The sequence below is a fragment of the Mus musculus genome, chromosome 14 (assembly GCF_000001635.26).
Source record: "Mus musculus strain C57BL/6J chromosome 14, GRCm38.p6 C57BL/6J".
Classification (NCBI taxonomy): Eukaryota; Metazoa; Chordata; class Mammalia; order Rodentia; family Muridae; genus Mus; species Mus musculus.
This window is the reverse complement of record NC_000080.6, coordinates 46,874,930-46,896,185: the sequence shown is the minus strand read 5'-3', so window position 1 is coordinate 46,896,185 and position 21,256 is coordinate 46,874,930. Positions and strand designations below refer to the sequence as shown.

Below are 21,256 nucleotides of genomic sequence, written 5' to 3'. Positions count from 1 at the left end.
CACAATCAGTCCCCTGCTCACCTTCTTCTCAGATGCCTGGGTTTCCAAGTGGGTTTTCTCACCACCATCTCTCTCCTGGCCATGTCCTGACTCAGGCATCTTCAAAGTGTGCATCCAGAGCTGCATCTCAGTCTCCAGAGAGCATCTGGCCAACGGGGCATGACTGTTCTGAATATAACAGCTGTATTAAGGAGTTTAGTGGGAGGTGAGCACACAGTGACCCTACTCACGTGTGGTTCCAAGTCTGCTGAAGTCCAAGTCCTTCCTGGCCACTATTGATGAGCGATGCCTTCCCTAAGGTTTTAGGACCGCCAATGCAGAGCTATTTCTATTGCATTCAACAGCTTGGGGTCACACTTCTGCTACCACATCCTCAGCGGTGCCACAAAGTTTGCCGCCCTCCTAACAAGCATGGCGCCCCAGTGGTGCACTTTCAATGTAAAACTCTGCAGTAGAGTTTCTCTCACATCCCGACCTGAAGACATGATTGAGAGCTTAGGTAGGCAAACCTGGAGGCTCAGACTTAACCTCTGGGACTGTCCTGGACTTAGGGAAAACTAGACCAGCATACCAGCCACACTCTCTGTCCCTTGGCCACTTCTAAAGCACAGGCCACATGGCTCCTTGGAGCCTATCTGGGGAAAGAAGCCCTCGCTGCCCTAGACAATGAGCAGCTGTATCATAGGGCATCCAGGTTCTCTGTCATTTCTCTCTTCCTAGCCCTTTTTCCTATTTTCTAGGATCAGTGCCCCAAAATAAAACATCTGCATGACCAGCCATTGCCTTGGGCTCTGTTTTCCTGGGGGCCCTGGGCTAAGTCAGACTCCATTGGCAGAACAATGATACTGAACATGTGTACCCTGAGGCACCACAGCAGAGACCTCCTTTCGATGACAGCCACCAGAGCCAAGCCTGTCAATCACTGAAATCACTCTAAGGCCACACACTGGACTCATCACCCAACCCCAGACTCTTTACTTGGCTCGTCAAGAAATAGGGGCTTTGTCAAAGCTATATTAAAATTAAATAAGAGATGTGCAGCAGAATTCCTGTGGCTTCCCCAACACAGCGGCCTCTCAGAGAAAGCTCTCTCCTTCCCTCTCCCCTACCAATTTACAATGGAAAGTGAAAGGACATTAACCCTGCATGGAATCCTTCCCATTCTTAGAAAACTCCCGGGCTGTTCTCATCTCTCCACCCAATGCCTGCAAATCACAGTGTGTGCGTGCGTGTGTGCATGTGTGTTGTATGCATGTATTGCACACACAAATGCACATGCATAGGCCAAAGGTCAACACTATATGTTGCTATCTTCCTCAATTACTCTCTACCTTTTCGGGGGTAGATAGAAGAGGGTCAGGTTCTCTTACTAAACCTGGAGCTTGCCCTCCAACCAGCCTGGAAAGCCAGGGTCCCCCAGTATCCATCTGTGTCCTCCTCCCAGTCTGGGGTTCCAGGCTTTGGATGGAGTCCAAGTCCTCATGCTTGTATAAAACTCACTTTAGGACCCAAGCCATCTCTCCAGCTGCACAAATCATGATTTGAATGCCCTTCTGGAATACTGTACAAGACAGCCTGCACCTTAATAATCCCTACAAGGCACAGACCCTCCCTCCTCCTCTTCATCCTCCTGTACTTTTGGAAACAGGATATGACCAGGTAGCCCAGGCTAACCTCAAATCTCCATTCTTCCTGCTTCAGCCTCCTGGCTACTGGGATTACAGGTTTGCACCATCAAGCCCAACTTCTCCTCCTGTGCCCTTTTCAAACTGAAACAACCACTTAACCTGGTGGCTTTGTTAACTGCCTCTGTTCCCCCAACTCCTCAAAAATGCACAAGTTCCCCGACAGCATCTTTGTAGTCACACTCTTGACTGCCGCAGTGACACTGGTGCCCGTGCACAGACAGGAATGCATACAGTGATTGTCAATGTGGCTCATGTACGTATGCTGCACACATGTAACCAATTCTACTGACAGATCAGGATATGCCGTTTCAGAAATTCCAATGTCTGTGCTTTGTGAGAGAAAGCTGAGGAAGTGGGAAGAGGTTTCCCCGATCCGGCCTCTGGAATTCACATTCTTGGTCTTCCCAACTCGCCTTTCCAGCCACTCAGAATGAAGGAAAATTAAAATGTGAAAGAAAGTATCTTTTCAGGAGCCTCATTTTCTATGCCCCTGATGATATTGGGATGGGGCGGAGAGGTCATACGACTTTTCTTACACATAAATATCTTTGAAACCATGACTGCTCGGATTGACCCAGAAACCATTGCTGATACGTCTCATTGGGGTCATAAAGGAAACGAGGCTCCTGGAAAGGATCATCAGAATACTTGGAAATGTCAACAGGGTCGATCCAAAAGGCTCAGGGCAGTGCCATGACAGGGTTCCAGCTCGCCTGCCTGCCTGCCTGCCTGCCTGCCTGCCTGCCTGCCTGCCTCAAAGGCAGGCTCGCTTCAGTCTGTGTCCAAGAATCAGGTAGTGAATAATGGCTGAGAACCGTATATAAAAAGTTTGGTGGTGTAATGGGTGATCACAGAGTAAAGATGAGAACGGCCCTGGCTCAGTGCCTGCGTGTCTCAATAGTGCTTGAGAAGGATTTTCGGCCAGCAGTTCCATTGTATGAGAGCCATTAACATCCCTGGTAGGTTACTATTCTCTTGGAGCAAAACAACCCATGGGGATTTTTCAAGGCCTGGGGAGCCAGCTGGCTGTGGATTTCCAGGCATTGACTACAGAGCATCCTGTCTTCTCTCTTCCACCCTTGCCTCTCAAAGATGGCTGTCACCAAAGGAAAGGCCTTCCTTCATTCTACTGGTGAAGCTACCCTAAAAGACTCAGTAAATCACCTTCCTCCCACACAGCAAGTTCAACCTGTCAAAAGAAAGATGGCCCCCATCTAACTGACACAAAGCCACGTGGTCTGTTTACAGCACGAGCTTGAAGACTTGAGCGGCCAAATGACACCTGGGCGGAAGTGGAGATGGTGGAATGAGATCTGGGTTTAGGAGAGTCCAATCCCAATCTCAGACTGCCAACCAGTGTCCCATCTCACAGCCCAGGAGACCCACAGTTTGCAGCCTCAGATGTTCAAACATCCATGAGCATAGGGGGATCCATTTCCCATAAGCTTCCATATAAGCTTGCACGTGCAAACTAAAATCTTGCGAGGCATGCCCCAAGCATCAAACCATCACCTCAGCATTACATCACCTCGCTAATACTGCATCCTCTCCGGTCAAAGTCAGATCCACAGACCTCCAACACCAACACTGACAGGGGCAGCTCAGAACAAACAAGGATCTAGCCTCACCATGACACCCTTAATCGGAGGGTCTATGTCAAGCCCCCAGAATGAATTTGTCTGTATATGAAACTTGGGGAAAGACGAGCCTAAGCCATGTTGTCTTCACCGATCAATATTTTAGAAGCTGGTGCTTCACATGAGGTCCTAAAACAATGTTCTCTGCAAAAGCGTTACACTGTGAGGAACAAGGGATCCATTAACATCTTGGACTTTCATGGACCTTTGGAGAGGCTAAGAAGTACTAGAGGATCAGATGTTTTGTTTTCCTACCTGTAAATATTATCTGTAAATGCCTGCATTGACCCAGAACCCATTCCCAATCTGTCTCATACCTCCCTCTCTAATATGTTCATCCATTAATGGCTATGATGCCCGCCCCTTACGTGATGCATACAGGGAGTCTCCCTTCCTATGTGTGATTTCCCTAGTGAGCTTGGTATCACACATACTAAAAGAGGCCAGCGTCTCCTGAGCATTGAGGCACATCTTCCATATGCTACACTCAAGCCGCCATCACCCATTCATCTTCTTACACTACACAAACGGCCCAGCTCTTGCCCCTTTGGTCAAGTCCCGTCTGGTTCTGTCACTAGAATCATAACTCGGAGCAGCTGTATATGGTGTAACTATTACATTTGTGTTTGTTTTCCATCCACAAGTTGAGTGGGAGCTCCTTGAGATAAATTACTACCAGGGCTCCGCTTCTTGGCAAAGCACTCAGCTCTTGAGTAGTTGGGGAGTTTGTGTGTCCTGATGAACCCTGGCCCCACAGTTTATTACTGTGTGTTCATGTCTTGGTACCATCCAAATAGAAACCATAGGATCATTTGAGCTTTAATCGGTAAACTAAAATGGTAAAACTATTATATGTTGCTATTTGGAGTGGCAACACAATCCATGGACTGGCTTCTGAGAGCTAAGAAGTCCGAGAGCAAGTCAGTTTCTGGGCACTCCACACTGGCTCTGGGGCTGCAGGCTTCAGGAAAGAACCTGAATCTTGATCAGCATACTAAGAGAGAGCACTCACTCTAGTTCTGAAAGTTCTGCTTTCTTTGGGAGAATCCTGCCTCGGGCAGCTTCCAGAGAAGCAAAAAATTAGCTCAGAAGAGATGCCTGATTCGGCATCTTAATCTAAGAGTGGAGAAAGAGTTCGGCCAGGACTCAGGAGAATCGTTAGGAGGGATGAAAGGGCAGGATGGGGCTGAAAGCTCAATAGGTGATTCTATTAAGAAAAACACGAAGTTCTGGGCTCCCCATGTTGCCAGGCAAATGAAGTGACACGGGCACTTGACAGATGACTAACCACCTTCTGCCTCCTCTTCTTGGTAACTGCCCGTTCTTCTCAGAACCACATCTCTGCAGGACTCTGGGAAGTTTCAGGTACTTCTCAGCCCTCCCAGTCATCAGTGTGCCCTCTCCTGTTTATGCAGACACAAACGAGCCGACTTGGCTGCTGTGAAGTCGGTCCTGTACTTGCTTTGATTGGGTGGATTCTAACATGTTCTCGTAGCTGAGGCCAGCAGTCACCCACAGTAGGCAACTCCAAATCATTCACAGAACAGGGGTTGAGCCATACCACTTGCTGGCCTATTCCAGACTAACCCAAAGATAATGACAACACCCTACCTGAGATGCATATTACATAGAAGCTCTGTCTGTATATTCACTCATCCTAATGAATTCTTTTCACATTCACCAACTGAAGAAGAAGAAAAAAAAAAAACCACTGATCATTTACTTAGAAATATTAAGTTGGGTTGCAGTTTTTAGAATAACCAAACACAAAAGGTCGTTCATGGTAGTGACATCAATTCCTTGATACTTTTTTTTGAGACAGGGTTTCTCTGTGTAGCCCTGGCTGTCCTGGAACTCACTTTGTAGACCAGGCTGGCCTCGAACTCAGAAATCCGCCTGCCTCTGCCTCCCAAGTGCTGGGATTAAAAGAGTGCGCCACCTTGATACTTTTTAAATGCAAAGGTCCGCACTGAGGAAAACAGCACTGTGTCAGACCCTATAATGAGACAAGTTCAAACCTGAAGGCTAAAACAGAGCTTCATTGGATCATTAACCAGGAACTTCTAGACAATGAACAATGAGGTTTATCACCATCACCATGAGAAAACCGAAGCTCAGAAACTGACTTAGTCGTCCTGTCTGACAGATCTCAGATCTGCACTCCGAGAATCCTCTATGGCTTCTGCCTGCCTGTGGATATAGACGAACAAGCTTGGGGACAATACCTTTCTTCTCTTTCTAGTGCAGTCCTTCTTTCTTCCCTTCACACTGGTGCTGACAGCAGCCACACTGCCCTGAGACAATGGCACCAAGGGAAACTGCCAGAACTAAGTTGCCTCTTTTCTCTACTTCTGTCTCTTGGAGGAGGAGCATATATTCCATATCATCTGCTCTCCCCACAAGTCTAGCAACACAGAAAGACAAGCACAACCCTGAGCACACACACGCCCACATCCCACACTATAATACCCACACCTTGTACATACCATACTACCTGTACCATACATATATAGCCACATAGCACAATACTGACACCCACATACCATACATACATCTCACACTATCCATACTTCAGCATATTCACAGACCCACTATGCACACCCATTTTGTGTGTGTGTGTGTGTGTGTGTGTGTGTGTGTATAAGAGAGAGAGAGAGAATGGGGTATATGAATATGTGACATTTTAGAGTATGGTATATGTGATGTTATGGTATAGCTGGTGTATTTAGTGTGTGGCTTATTGATAGTATGGTGTATATGTGTATATGTGTATATGTGATATATATGACTCTGTGGTGTGTATATGGTGTACTTATGATGTGTGTGATCTGTGTGTATTATGTAAGGTACAGGGTGTAAATGGTGTGGCATTTAAGTTTATATGTATGGTGTGGGTAGTAAAGTGTGTATGGTGGATCATGTTGTATGTACGTGAGTTCTATGATGTGTTGATGTGTGGTTGTATGAGTGGCATTGAGGAATGTGGAGATATATATATACCACACACACACACACTACAAATCCATATATCACACTACTCACACCCACCCACACACCATGCATGCATGTTGCATATACAACACATCCACACTCTGCACACAACACACGGACACACATCACACACATCATACACTTTATGATACTTGCACCACACACATCCCTCCGATCACGGATCCCCTTCCCTCTTCCTTCCCAGCGTGACCCTGAACAGGAGCCCAGCAGAGCGGTCCGTCAGCTCTGCAGAATGAACTTGACATTGCTTGGCTGGCCACGGCAGGCACACACACCATTTCTGTTTTTAACTTGCACATCTTCAAGCTCAGGCAGCTCACACTCACCGTCTGCTACCCTACTAGAACAGCTGTACACATGTTGTCCTCTGCTGTGGAAGTGCTGTTTTACCTCCGCATTGTAATCATCTTTATGCAGAAGCGTCCATATTTACCATTCAAGATCCAGCTCAACAGGTCCAGCTCAGTGAAGTCCTCTCCGCCTGTGCAGGAGCCCCTTGCTGCTGTATACACACTGCCCCTAGCATGCCTCTCCCACATGTTTTATGACCATATCTATGCTCCGGCATGTTCAGTGAAGTAGTTCTTCACTCAACACTGAAAATATCTATCATGTGCCAGGCACTGGAATGCAGAGGGTTATAACACTGGGCCAGAGAAATGGCAGGCAGTCATAAATGTCTGTTGAATGAATAAATGAGCAGAAAAACTGTTAATAATATCATGCATCAAGAAGACCTCCTCTGCTGTTCTCCTTTTGCTCCGTTTGTGATGGAAGAAGTCAAGTGGGGAAAGAAAATGGCACACAAATGGGAACCCAAAGTCAGAAAACCCACAGAACAGCATCTTTCCTGACCAATGAGAGCACCAGTGGCCCGCAAACTCCAGCCAGTCTCATCTCAAGCCCTGCCACTTCCGATAACCCCAAAGTCGCTGTTGTTAAATTATAGGTAAGCAACAATCTTTCTTTTGGACATTAACTTACTACAAGCACTCATAATATGTGCATAATATGTCCCCCCAGATTATGTGCAGTTGGTGAGTAAAAGTCTTTATGGGTTAGCATGTTGATTTTGATTATCACATGCTTTCACCAGCAAACGTAACGCAAGTACAAATGACAAAAAGTCATGAGCAATGACAAATGATCTTTTTTTTTTTCAAAACTTTGAGTGAAGTTTAAGTTGTGGAATTTCACTTTTGCTGTTATGTTAGTATTGACGTACCCGAGAGTCCCTGAAACCAACCCTGGACCAGTTCACACTGGGCCTTTACTTAAGGCCATGAGGGTTCTGGAAACAAGCTGGTACTTAGAGAGGGGATGTGGCCCAGCCATCCTTGACTAAGTCTGGAGTGAAAAGGCAAAACAGTCACACAAATACATGGGAACTGCGTTAGTGTAGTTTCTGTAACTGTAACAAACAATACCAGCAGTGATCAATTTACAAAGAGAAAGGGTTTGTTCTGGCTCATAGAGTTGGAGGTTTCAGTCCACAGTTAGTTGGCCCATGGTAGTGCATCATGGCAAAGCAAACTCACTTAGCTCAAAGGCAGAGAGCCAAGGAGAAGAAGGGGCAGGCCCCACTATCCTCTCTCTGAAGGCTCCCACCAGACTCCTCTTAGAGACTCCACCACCTTGCAGCATTTTGAAGCTGGAATTCTAGCCTTTAGCACATAGACCTTTGGGGACATTCCACAGTAAAGCCACAGTAGAAACTGAGTCAACTACTTCCTTTGGATCTCTGGTGTCCATCTACCTGAAGTATAAACTAAACCTGTGAATCACTAGAGTCTTATAAGGCTGGGGGAATGAAGGGCTAACGTTGAAGCATACATACCTACAGATCCCTAATGTCAGTGCACAGGAATTTTTTTTTTATGAAAATAAAACAAACCTCCGATACAAATTTGAGTCTGATCTACAGAGTTTAAAAAAAAAAACCCAAGCACTAAAATAAATGTGTCTATATACAATTATTGATTACAAAATAAACAACACAGGACAACTAGGATATGGGAAATCTGAGCCACTCAATGAATGAGTCACTTTGCACACCCCAGATAACTGAATCACCGAAGCACACCAGAACAGTTTGGAGGTTTATTACCTCGGGTGGAAACAATTCCTCATGTACACTGAACATTTTCTTGTCTTCTTAAAGAATATTTTTAAAAGGTACCTTTTGCTATTTAGCTGTTACCACCAGTAGACAGCAATCACTGGTTTATATGTTTATGCAGGGATAACTATAGAGTTGGGTAAGGGTGCCTACCTTAGTTGCCCCAAGGCTTCAGGGCTTTTGATCCAATTCTAGGGATACAATTGTTCTGTCTTTCCTGGAGGTTATGCTATTTGGGGTCACTTTTCACTGACGGCTGTAGAAGCTTTGTACCCTCTTCTAAATATGTGACTATGTGGACTAGTGTTTAAATTTTTTTAAGGGTTGTATGCACCTGGGGATGTTAATTCAGCTTGACAGAGTGCTTACCTCACACACACAAGGCCCTGAGCTCAATTCCCAGCACCACATAAGCCAATGTGACAGCAATGTGACATCTCTAGTCTTAGCCCTTAGAAAGATTAGAAATTCAAGGTGCCTAACACAGCAAGTGTGAGAAAAGGCTGGGCTAAAGGGGTCTACATTAGGGAACATAACAAAGAATTGTATCTAGAAAAAATGGTGTGTTGCGAGAAAGCCAATGTTTTCTACATATTTTATACCATCTTCTCTGGCTATTAACCAGGTTCTTTTACCCCTGCTTCCTGGTCCTTGGCTAAATGCAGAGAACTGCAACAGGTCTGTTTGGACACATCTGGATACTTTCTATCCTCCATCCTCTGGTTGGAAACAAACCATCACTCAGCTCCCTCAATAGCTCTGCCGCACAGCAAAAACAAGGACGAAAGGTTTCTATGCAGGCAAAATATTTAGGTTGAAAGATTAAACCATGAGCTAGAAAATGGTTCCTATCATCATATGCAATGGTTTCATATTTTATCTGTATCACTTAGCAACACAAATTGGTAGATATTTTTACAAAAATATTTTTAAATTTAAAAGAGAAAAATTATGAAATGTGCCTCAAAAGCAGACATAATTTTAATTATTTTTGTTTGTTAAGTTATAAGATGTCTAAATGAAGCCACATATTTCTATATCATACTTTTAATTGATTTGCTTACTGATGTGATAGCTACTGTATTGGGGGTGGGGAAATCCTCTCCACTATTCAAAGGGAAGAAATGTTGGGTCAACATCTGAGTAACATAAAACAAATTATTGTTAGTTTAACCAGACCCAGGGCTCCTTGGAGTCAAAGCATTGGACATAAATGACTTTCTACAAAAGGAAAAGTTTACATAATCCTGTTGGTCAAATCCAAGGAAGGGAGTTTAAGCAGGTGAAAAGCTATGCTTTGACATCAGGACAGAAGCAAAGCAAGCAGAGCATCAGTTACACCCTGAGGAAGGAGGCTGGCCTTCAGCTATTTATAAATGTGGCACTCAAGCTTCAGCAAGGGGGCCCAGCCACTGTGCCCTTCTGAGTAGCTGGCCTGGGCTGCCTGGCTGGGGCTCAGTGGAGTCCCCTCAGCATGACCCTCCATACTTGGCTGCTCAGGATCCTTTGGACGCAGTCAGGAAAAAGCCTGCAGGATTTCTAGTTCCATTTGTACCCTAGGAGTCTATATAAGGAAACATCCCATTCTGGTGTGTCCGCATCATAAGCGCTGTATCAGGCTGGAGGAATGAGGAAGCCACGGGCCCTCCTCTGCTGTCCTGAAGGCTCACTCACTTCAGCAGCCTCCAGTCCCCACTGTCCTGGACTGGACCTTGTCAACAAATGGCAACCCAGCCCTTGGGAGTCTTGCAGACTCACAGCTAACATGGAACAGCTGGAAGAGGAGCCTGCCTTCTTTACTCTGCATAAACACTGGGGGCTCTGTTCACCCTCTCGCAGCAGCAAGAACCAAAGAATTTCCCTGCCTCCCCCGCAACAAATCGCCAGGTTCTCCCACATCGCCCCCCCCATCTCCAGTCTCCCCTTACAATTTGAGTCTGTCACCACCCATAATGGCAGATGTCAAACCGCTGGAAACGTTCCCACTGTATTTACTTTCTGTAGTGGTTGCTTTGACTATAAATACTAAAAGGTTACTAATAAACAATTTCTTAAAGTTTCCTAACAAAAGCCACACGCTGTGGAGCCCAATCCATGCCTGGTCTTCCCACAAGATCTCTTATCAATGCGGACAACGTCATGACCAGTAAGTGTAGCCACATCACAGCCATGCTGCAAATGTCATTTTAACAGTCTATAGCGTCACCTACATATTATTCGGAAGACAAACCTCTAAAACAGTGCTATCCGTGGGGGTTGAAGGAGAATGAATAATAAAATTGCATTTTCAGGTATTCTTACAGCCTGTCTGAGCTCAGTGACTGAAGGGGCAGTCCTGAGCTTCCTGGTGTATTGCTGAAAGCCAGCGAGCCACGTTACCCGAAAGGGGGGGGGGGGGTGGCAGAAAATCCAGACTCTACGTGACCTGACTTACTTATTTCCAAGGAAAGCGCAGGAGAGAAAAATCAATCATTCATGCTACCGTAGCTACAACACGGAATGGACTAAGGAGTTCACAATGGTCAAAGCCCCAAAGCGGACAGGGGAAGTGAAGAAGGGTCGGGTCCGACGCAGATGCTCAGAGCCCCGGGGCCAGTGAGGACCAGGTCCCCGCGGGTGGAGGCCGGGGGGGGGGGGGCGGGGGCGGAGCCCGGGCTGGAGGCGGGGAGACTGGATTCCCGGGGAGCCGCGGGATCCACGGCCGCGCACTTACCCGGGCTGTTGGCCTCTCCTTCCAGGACGTGCAGCTCGGCGCAGTCGGCCAGCGAGTGCTCCAGGCAGAGCTGAAGGAAGCGGGCCTGGGTCTGGCTTACGCGCTTGAGCAGCGACAGCAGTGCAACAGTCTGCTCGCACTCGTTCCAGCCCTTAAACCAGCCCGCCAGCACCCCGACCTGGTCGCGAAACATCATGGTTAGGGGGCCGCCCTCCGTCTACGAAGCCCCTTGGCGCTCCTGCCCGCCCCAAAGTTTGGCGGAGCCGCAGCCCCGTGGCCTCCCGAGACACGTTCTGGTTCCAAGGTCTCCGGTGCCCGGGCGCTGCAGGTACTGACTCTGCTCCTGCCTTGCTCTCCTCTCTCTATCGGTTCAGTTACGTTCTGGTGGTTCTGGTTGATTCTCCAGAGACGATGACAGACAGTAGCGCGGAGATATTTTAAAAAAAAAAAATAGCGATTAAAAATGTAAATCCCTCGCAAGGCACAAAACTGAATGAAGATCGCTCCTTCCCCTTTTCTCGTAGCTTCAGGATGGTGATTTCCGGCGTCCTGGGGTCTCCTCCCCGCTGGGCGGCAGCTCGGACCCTTCACACCCGCATTCCCAAGCGGCAATCACTACTGAAAGGACAGAAAAAGCTGCAGTGAGACCTCGGCACGCGGACTGGAGCGTCTAGGGGGATCCGGGAGTGAGAGGGAGCTCGGTAGGGGGTGTGTGGAAGCCAAGGCTGGGGGAAGGGGTGTCCCGCGAAGGGAAGTCCCCTAAATTCCAGCCGGCCTCTCCACACTCGGATGCGCGAGCTGAGCTATTGCACACTTCCTTCCCAGGTGCGGGAGGAGACCCCGCGGCTTCCTGTTGCTGCGGCTGTGACCCGCAAGTGCTCCCTGCACACCCCACCCGGAGTGGCCTCTGGGGCTGTGTCTGCGAACGCCAGCACCAGCAACAGATCCTCCCCGCGCTGAAAACTTGCAATGCGGCTGTGAAGGGGCGCGGGGGTGGGGTGGGGGCTAATGCAAAGCAGAGGCGGTGTCAGAGGCAACCAGGGTTCCAGCCTCCTCCTCCTCCTCCTCCTCCTCCTCCTCCTCCTCCTCCTCCTCCTCCTCCTCCTCCCCCTCCTCCTCCTCCTCCCTCCTCCTCCTATTCCTTCCCTCCTATTCCTTCCCTCCCTCCTCCCTCCTCCTCCTCCTCCCGGAGAAGCAGCCGTACGGCTGCAGCTCCATCTACAGCAACAGCCAGCATCTCCGCCGCCAGGCTCCCCTCTGGATTTAGGCCGTGAGCAGCCGCAGCGACAGCTCGAGACAAAAATAAACTCTCCCTATCCAAAGCTCGGCGCGGCTCAGTCAGAGCCCTCACTCCCCAGCGCCGCGCCAGCCCACCCGGGAGGTTTCCCTGGGCCTGCTTGACCCACGACCATCAGATGTGTGTGCGCGCGCGTGTGATTTAGGCATCCTGCCCCCGGTCCCCGCCGCCGCCTGCGGGCCGGAGTGTCCTCGCCCTCCGGTCCCAGGCCCAAGGCGATGCGGTTGGGGGCGCACGCCTTACGCAGGGACCGCGGGAGCCCGTATCACGGCTTTCCCAGGCGGCAGGGCGGACCCCGAGGGAAATGCAGATTCCTCCCTTCCGCACACGCCCCCCAAGGACCTCAAAGAAGAAAAGTTAGGTTTAGGGGCTCTATCGTCCCATCTCAGCTCCCGTGGCGAGGCGAGCAGAGACTAAGCGCCGGACCCTCTGGGGGCCGCTCGCTTCCAGCATCTGACACCCAGAACTTCTGGGTAGAAGAGCGAAGCCCCCGGGAAAGGGTCGGAGGAACCACTGGGTGCCTCGCCCGGGACAGCAGAAGGGACGCTCACCTCCACGCAGCTCATCCCTGCGGCTCGGGGCCCTGCGCGCGGGTCCGGGGCCGTAGCAGCAATCAGTGGGGTTGGGGGCGCTCGGAGCGCGGGCTGCGGGCCATGCCGTCGGGGCTGGCGGCGCGCGGAGAGGGCAGCGCTGCGGGTTCGGGGCGCTATCGCTGCCGCCACTGCTGCCTCCAGTGTCGGCTCGCGAAGGACTGAGCCGCCCGGAGCTCCCCACATGCTACTGATTAACATACACCATTACATCATGGGCTTGGCAGGGAGCGCCCGAGCGGGGGGAGAGGAACCCGGGCGGCGGCGGCGGCACGCGGGGGAGTCGGGGGAGGGGGGGAGGATCCCCGGGCCCGGCGGGCGGCGGGTTGGGGGGAGGGACGGATTCCTAAGCCCGGGCCATAGAGGAGGAGGGAGCCAAGTGGGAGGAGCGGAAGAGCGCAGATTGGAAGATCTGCGTAGAGAAACACAGAAGTTTGGGGAAGGGGAGGGGTCCGGGTGAATTCCTCTCGGCTGCCACCCGCGTGTTCTACAACGGCCAGGGCACCGGAGCCTCCGGAGCTGGGACAGGAGTGAATCCCAACGGAGCTGGACTGGAGCGAGAACGGTGCTGCCACCCGCCGCTCGCCCTTGGGAATGTGGCTCCCCAGGTCCAGTGACCCTTTGGCCTGGGACCTGTGGGTGGCTGACTGGTCCCGTGGGTGACTGACTGGTGTAGACCGTAAACACCCGGAGTCACTGTCTCTGGGGGCTTGGACGGATTCCTGGGGTCTGGGACGCATGAAGTAGCAGAGGGCGGCGAAGGGCACAACGCGCAGGGCTAGATGTGTCTGGCCGCGGTGCTCCACGAGGCCCTTGTCTAGGAGAAGCAAGCAGAGCCTGGTCGATCACCCTCAGCCCAAGTCCGGCGCTGGATGCCCTTTATTTTTGCAGTCCTCCATACCCGCCTCAGGCCTCGCTTTCCCGAGAGGAGGAGGCGGACTTCGGGAGCCTGATCTCAAGCTATGCTTGGCGCGCGGCTGTGGCTTGTGGCCTGGAGCTGTGGCCCCAGGCGCCCTGGGCGACGGGGAGGCGTGGCGAGACCACCTGTCAGCACCACGGAGTTTGGGGGACGCGGCTTTCACCTGTGCCTGCAGAGGGCGGGGCCAGAGGCTGGGCCGGGATTTGTCGCTGGAAGCTCTAGGTCGCCTACTATAAAATGCTTGCATGGGTCAATTACCCAAAAGAAGGGTTGACTAAAAATACCCTAAAGCCTAGACATTTCTGCATCTTCTAATGCGAACGGTCACAAAGGGACTGGCCAAAATCCAGCCTGTTTCAGAAGAAACACCGAGCCTTCGAATTTGTTTTCCAGAGACTTGGGAGCATTTATAAACGAGAGCTGGAAAAGCAAACGTGGGTCTGCCCTGCTCTAGCTAGCACAGTTTTAAAGGTAAAGTGTCCAAGGCCTTATTCCTCCACCTTTCAGCTCCCACACTAGCATCTGGATTTCCAATCCTTTCTTCTACCCTGCTCCTCGGATTTCATGTCTGTCTCGTGTAGGTCCTGTCAGTGTGACAACACCTCCCATCTCTTAGGGTAGTGAAAGGGCTTGTGGGGAGGCACAATGTTTTGCCAATGTTTCCATCACAACCGAGTGTGTGAAGTTTTTAAAGTTCATTATTAACCACCTAGGGGAGGTATCCGCATAACTTGATGAATAGTTTGCTCTATTTAGGAAACACTAGTCCCGGAGTCAGTGTTTGACTTTTGATTTTTTTTTAAATTATTATTATCAAAGAAGCAGGACAGCTTTATAGAGTCCCCGCCCCCCCCCAACCCCCAGCTATTCCTTGGTAGTACTTCTGCCAGGAAATGGGGAAGACACTGAGAGATGGGACCACGCGGTGCTAACTCAGCCAAGGTTTTTAGACGTACCCCAATGGACTGTTGTTGTTATTGATAAAGAAAACCAAAGATACACCAATAACGTAATTATTGTCTTCTGCTACTTAAAACAGGGCTAGTAAGGCAGAGGGCCCAGGCAGACGGGAGTAAAGTTGCAAGCAAGGCGACGAAAGAAGATAGTGCCACCTACGGGAGAAGCGTGGTTCTGACGGCAGCCTTTGACCTAGGGACCAGTGTCATACTTAGTTCATCTTTGAAGTCTTGCTGTTCAGCATGATTTTGCATTTTTTGCTTCTCTTGGTGTTTGCTTAGCAAATAATATCCCTGGAAAACAACTAAAATGTTCAGGTGTTTGAACGATGATTGATTCCAAAAGGGTCAGCTCCATACTTACAAGGGCAGAAGAGGATTTCTGACTATTGTTTTATTATAGTAGGTATCCCCGAAGAGCCTACGTTTATGTCATTTCGATGACGCTTCTAGAAGAAGTAAGATAAATTACCAGACAGCCCAGTAAGTAAAGCACCTTTTGCAAGCTTGAGAGACAGTGTGACTCCACAGTGCCCACGTCTACTTCCAGAAGCCTCCCGGAAGCCCGCCTAGCCAAGACAGTGTGCTGCAAAGTTAGAGAAAGACTGTCTTTAAAAATAGGGTGAGAAAAACATAAGACACACAACGTGGGGGTGGGGGGGTGGGGGAGTACCCACATCAGATAAATTTATAGAAGCATTAGAGCTGTCTATTTCATGAATTGGAAAACATTTGCAAATCTCTGCATAAATTATATGGTCACTTTTCACCCAACCATTCAATGAGTATGTATGGGACACTTATTCTGTGCTGGGTCCTCAAGAAGGAATGCTAAAGACAGATGGCAATCTTCATCCAACATGGAAGCTTATATGACAGAGGAGTATTTACCATATAAAGAATTATATGAACGAAATCTACATTCCTCAACGTTTGTAATTATTTAATATATTAAGAAAATATAAATATTCAATATTCATTGTATATGGCATATAAAAATGTGTGATATTACCGTAAGGTGTGATTTCTTCCCTAACAAGGTAGGGCTTCTGAGGATGGTTGTCTTGTTTCTCTCTTTTCTACAATAAGCTTAGAAATGAAAACACAACATGCTGCATGCGCTCACGACTGCCGTCCCCAAGTTAGATGTCCTTAAGACTTGCAGTGATGATGTTCATGTAGAGCGCTGTCCCACAGCCTGAAGGCCCTGCACTGGATTCCTAGCACCACAGAGGAGAAGGGAGCACTGCACTGTAAACCTTAGGTCTGCCCCTCCCAGCAACAGATGCTGAGCCCCTTGGGCTTCTTCCTACCGTCTCTTCCTACGGTCAGGACCCAGGCTCCCCCCCTCAGCTCTTAGCTTCCTTGACAGTCCAGACAACATTTACATTTCAGATTCTTCAGGTTGGCATATAAAGACTAGGTTTTGAGCATTTTCTGCCTCTTTGGGCTCCTTTTCAATAGATCTACTAATTCATTCAACAAGAAGCACTTATCAAATATAGAGCATTATGCTGGTCACAGAGGGATTGGAAGGTAGGAGAAGCAGTGATCTTTTGACTCTCTAACTGAAAGCCCGAAGTGTATTTGTGATATACATGTACAGATGCATACACACACACACTAAACACACACTCACGCATATGCAGTATCAAGTGGGTCATGTTGAGGCAAGATTCAGAGTTGAGAAAGCCCAAAAGAGGCAGGCCTTCTGACAGGAAATGAAGAAAGCCACCATGGTTCTGTTACCTTCTGAGTCTGAGCTAGTGTTAATGGAATGAATTGCTTTAGCCGAGATGGACAAAATTTTAAACATAGCTGACAGCCAGTAAGACGTGGATGTATAGATATTGTTTGTATCCATATGGTTTCTGGAGAAGTCCATGTTTGTGTGTTTTAAGTCCACATTCATTTTGGCAGTAGGTAAGACAAGGCGAGCAAAGGCCCTCCTCCATCTTGCAACTGAGTGTCAGCAGCAAGCCATCCCATGGTCTCTAAGTTAGGAATATCCCTTTCTGGATGACCTGGTAATACAATTTTTAGAACTCTTCTAAAGTAAAAGCACTATTAGTGTAAGACAAACAGTATTAAAGTATAAGATAGACAAAAAAATGTTTATTTCAGCATCATTTGAAATAGCAAGAACAGAATAGAATCATGGGTCAGTAAACCTTCAAATGTCTACCTCAGTGCACATGTTTTTGAAAGTAAATTATATTTGAGAACAGTGCTTCCAAATGCAACAGATTAATGGACACCTCGAGGTGCATATAAGTAAATTAACATGTGAACAAATATAGCCAGAGTATCAAGGGTAGGATGGGTACTGAGTGTTTGCCAGCTAATGTTCCAACTTTTCAACATTTAGAAATCCTTACAGTAAGAGATTCAATAGGAATAGGCCAATGCTATACAATGGCCTGGAAATTTTATGCTCCAAAATCTATCTTACAGTTCTATTTTTGTGATTAAGAAAGTCAGCTCTAATGGGTAAGGAGGTTGAACATTTTTAAAGAAACGGTTCTTCTATTTGTGTCAGGAAAATTCAAAAGCACTCTGAGATTCCTTCTCACTCCAGCAGAATGGCTGTGATCAGGGAAGCAACTGACAAGTGCTGGCTGGAAAGGCTGCAGAGTGTGAGGATGTATCCACTGCTGGTAGGGTATTAACTAGTGCAGCGACTATGGAAATCAGACTGGGGGGGGGCAGGTCCTTCAAAGTGGGTAAGAGGTAACTAGTGTGTGACCCAGCTTCCCTACTCCTGAGCTTCTCCCAAAATACTGTATCTGCCACTGAGATACCCACACACCCATGTGTTCTGCTGTTCTGTTCACAATAGCATGGGAATGGAGCCAGCCTAGCTGTCCCTCAATGATGACTGGGTAAGGAGAGCATGACATATACGCACAAGGGAATGTTACTCAGTTGTCAAGAAAACTGAAGCGATGAAATTTACAGAAATAAGTGTTGTAACTGAAAAGGATCATATTGAGTAAGGTGAGCTAGTCTCAGAAAGATACAAATGTCATTTGTACCATGGAAGTGTAAAGGAATTAGGGATGGAGGGGGAGCCCAAGGGAGATAGGAGGGCCAAGAAGAGGAGAAGAAAAGGAACAACCAAGACATATTCTTGAAAACTGCTATAATGAGATTCATTTTTCTGTAAGCCCTAAGTCATTTCCCAACCTGAGCCCCAGCTTTATTGGTAATAACCCAGCCTCAGTGCCATTATGACTAATAAATTCCTCAGTACATCTACATTGCTTACAATGATGCCTAGAAAATACTGTCATTAATTAAGATTGCTTGAAAGAAGGTGAATGGAGTTAAGAGGAGCTAACAAATTTGTCTTTCTCCATCAGAAATATGTGTGCATTAGTGTATATGTGTGCGATAGTGGGTATATGTGCAATGGTGATATATGTGTGATTATGGATATGTGTGCAATGGTGGATATGTGTGCAACAGTGGATATGTGTGCAATGGTGGATATGTGTGCAACAGTGGATATGTGTGTGATTGTGGATATGTGTGCAATGGTGGATTATGTGTGCAATGGTGGATATGTGTGCAATGGTGGATATGTGTGCAATGGTGGATATGTGTGCAATGGTGGATATGTATGGAATGGAGAGAAGAGCACAATACAGAGCACAGTGGGTGTGTGTGTTTGTTTTAATGTTGAATGCAACTGAAGAAAAACCAGACAACTCCAGAAACAGGGACAGGCTCCAAGATAGCTGACCTAGAAGAATAGTAAATTAAAAGAGACAAAAGGCACATAGCAACCATAGGCAGAGTGTACTTTTTTATTGCATTCAGATTTGCAAAAATAGCTAAAGAAGACATTTGGGGGACAGGTGGGAAACTGAGCACAGGCCGAAAACTAGCTTGTATTGACTTTGTTCTTGGTTTCGTTAAATGTACCAATGCCCCTGTGGCTCTAGAGAACATCTCCATTAAGGGATGTTCATGCTGAGGTGAGGTTGAGAGAGCATGGTGTTTGTCTCAAGAAATAAATATGGAAGTAATTGAGAAAAGACACCTACATCAACCTCAAGACTACTCATATAGGTACACCAACAAATGCACACACCAGCTCACTAATGAGTACCCATACTACTCTTGGAAAGTATTATTAAAGAGCAGAGGAGATGGCTCAGTGGACAAAGTAAGGCCTGAGTTCAGATCCCTAGCACCACGTTGAGAAGCTGGGTGCAAGCATGTTTGTTTGTAATTCCAGCCCAGAGAGGCAAAAGCAGGAGGATCTCAGGGAGTCTCCCTGGTCAGCCAGCCTCTGCCAATTGTGAGCTTTAGGGTCAAAGAGAGACTCTGGGCAGGAAAATAAGGGGAAATGCACATAAGGGGACCCCAACATTGATCTCTGGCCTCCACACACGTTCATACATAGGCATATACCACATACAGTACTGTAGAAGCATAGGCAGGCAGACCTCTGTGAGTCTGAGGCCAGAAAGTCTATATAGCAAGCTCCAATCCAGTTAGACCTCTGTAGTGAAATCATCTCAAAAAAGAAAAGAACTGTTGTGTGCATGTGTATGTGTAGAAATAATAATGTGAGCTAGGAATGTCGCTGGGATGGAAGAGAGCTCCCCTAGCATCCACAAGGCTGTGGGTTCAATTCTCAGCACCACATAAGCCAGATAGGGTGGTATATGATTTTAACTGCAGCACTTGGAAAGTAAAGGCAGGAAATCTTCAACTACATAGCAAATTTGTAAGTTCTTCTGCACTCCACCTGTATGAACCCGAACACACCAGACATCTCATATAAGTGGAATGGAACAATATTTGTCTTCTATGGCTGGTTTAGCATAGTGCCCCGAGTTGGAACACACATCAGCCCCTCAGTCCTTCCTCTCTGCTGTCTCCAGCCCCTGGCTCGGAGAGTTGAAGAGAGCAGGCAGTCAGCGTGCGAGGCTGCACATCCCATGAAGAAAGCACTGAGCATCTTCCCTGGAATAGAGTCAGATGAGAAAGCTTGACTCTGTTTTCCCGTCAAAGACTTAAATACACTGTCTTTTTTTTGACAGATTTGTAAACAATATAATTCAAGCCAATTAACTGATAATGCTAACCAAATTCAGGAAAATACAAGCAAATGAGGCTCAGTCTCCAAGACAAATGCAGATAGATTCACACTTCTTAAAAATAAACAAATGTGTGAAGCATTAATTATAATTTTTACAGCGGAACATCTCATAATGTGTCATAAACTATTGGATAGATGCAGTCAGAAGGTTAACTGTAAGCACTGCGAATCCTGTTCGCAGGATCTATATGGGTCAGGATCTAAGAAGTGGGAAAAGGCCCGTCCTTAGATTGGCACCAAGGAAAGAGGTAGACATAGCTCCTACTGGAGGTCATCAATTCCTTCTGCCCCAGAGCGAGTGGTGGTGCACAGGCCTGGTGGTGCACACCTGTAATCCAGCCAGGGACTTGCTCTATAGCCATATGATTTTCTATATAGCAAGAACAAGTCTCAAGAAAAAAAAATAACAGGAAAAGAATTTCCTGACTCTTTTCCACCTGAACGTATAAGTGAAATATGCTCATAGTTTTAAGTAGTTGACCTCCAAAACAGAAGAACAAACCTAAAGCTATGATTTTAGACCCTAAGATTCCGAGTACACGGTCATCTCTGCATGACAGGAACGGTCCATACTTTCTCCCAGGCAGGCCCCACCGTTGCCCAGGCTTCATTAGATTTAATGATGACCGATCCTTCCTATAGATGTCTGTTGGTATAAAAGACAATGTGATGCAACCAACTTCCCAGGAGGAAAGGTTTGCTGGGTTCACAGTTTCAGGGAACTCCACCCATGACTGAGCTGCTCCATTCCATGGCTTTGGGACCACAGTGAAGCACAAAACAGAATAGAAACAGTTCTTCTCTTGGCCAGGAAGTGAAAGAACCAGGCCTGAGCCCTCCTGTCCTATCAAGAGCCCTACTGTCCTTCAAATGACCTGAAGACTTCTCGTTGGGGCTCACCATTTTTGCTTTTCTTTTTAAATATATTTTTTAAATCCACTCTTGCCCAGTTTGTGTCTGTATATGATATATGTGCAGGAATGTGTGTGTGCACAGGTACATGTTGAGCTCTGATGCAGACATCAGGAGCTTTCCTCCTTTGGTCTCCACTTTGTTCACCCAGATCTTCTAATATAGCTAGTCAGGTTATACCTTCAGCCATACCTTTGCTTTCCAAGACAGGCTGATGCACCTACTTGGCATGAAAGGTGTTACTAAGGATCCGAACTCGGGTCCTTATGCTTGCAAGTCAACTGCTTTACCCACTGAGCC

The 21,256-nt window shown here is 47.6% G+C and overlaps 1 protein-coding gene and 1 long non-coding RNA gene across 5 annotated transcripts in view; one reads left to right on the top strand and one right to left on the bottom strand.

The window, feature by feature from the left end:
- The window catches only part of Samd4 (sterile alpha motif domain containing 4), a 222,853-nt gene extending 209,632 nt beyond the window's left edge, over nt 1-13,221 (bottom strand). For 2 of the 4 annotated variants that reach the window (NM_001037221.2, NM_028966.3), the window contains exons 1-2: nt 13,018-13,221; nt 11,170-11,787 (exon numbers count right to left, since the gene is read on the bottom strand). In NM_001037221.2, coding sequence (NP_001032298.1) covers nt 11,170-11,365 — 196 coding nt within the window. In that variant the 5' untranslated portion in view covers nt 11,366-11,787; nt 13,018-13,221. Of the gene's footprint in view, nt 1-11,169; nt 11,788-13,017 lie in introns of those variants that run through there. The other 2 variants (XM_030248082.1, XM_006519627.3) reach the window with 2 other exon arrangements.
- Nucleotides 13,222-13,386: 165 nt separating this feature from the next.
- Gm34934 lies at nt 13,387-17,226 on the top strand. Its single transcript, XR_383407.3, has 2 exons — nt 13,387-14,446; nt 15,015-17,226. It is a non-coding gene; the product is annotated as a predicted gene, 34934 (long non-coding RNA).
- The last annotated feature ends 4,030 nt before the right edge of the window (nt 17,227-21,256 follow it).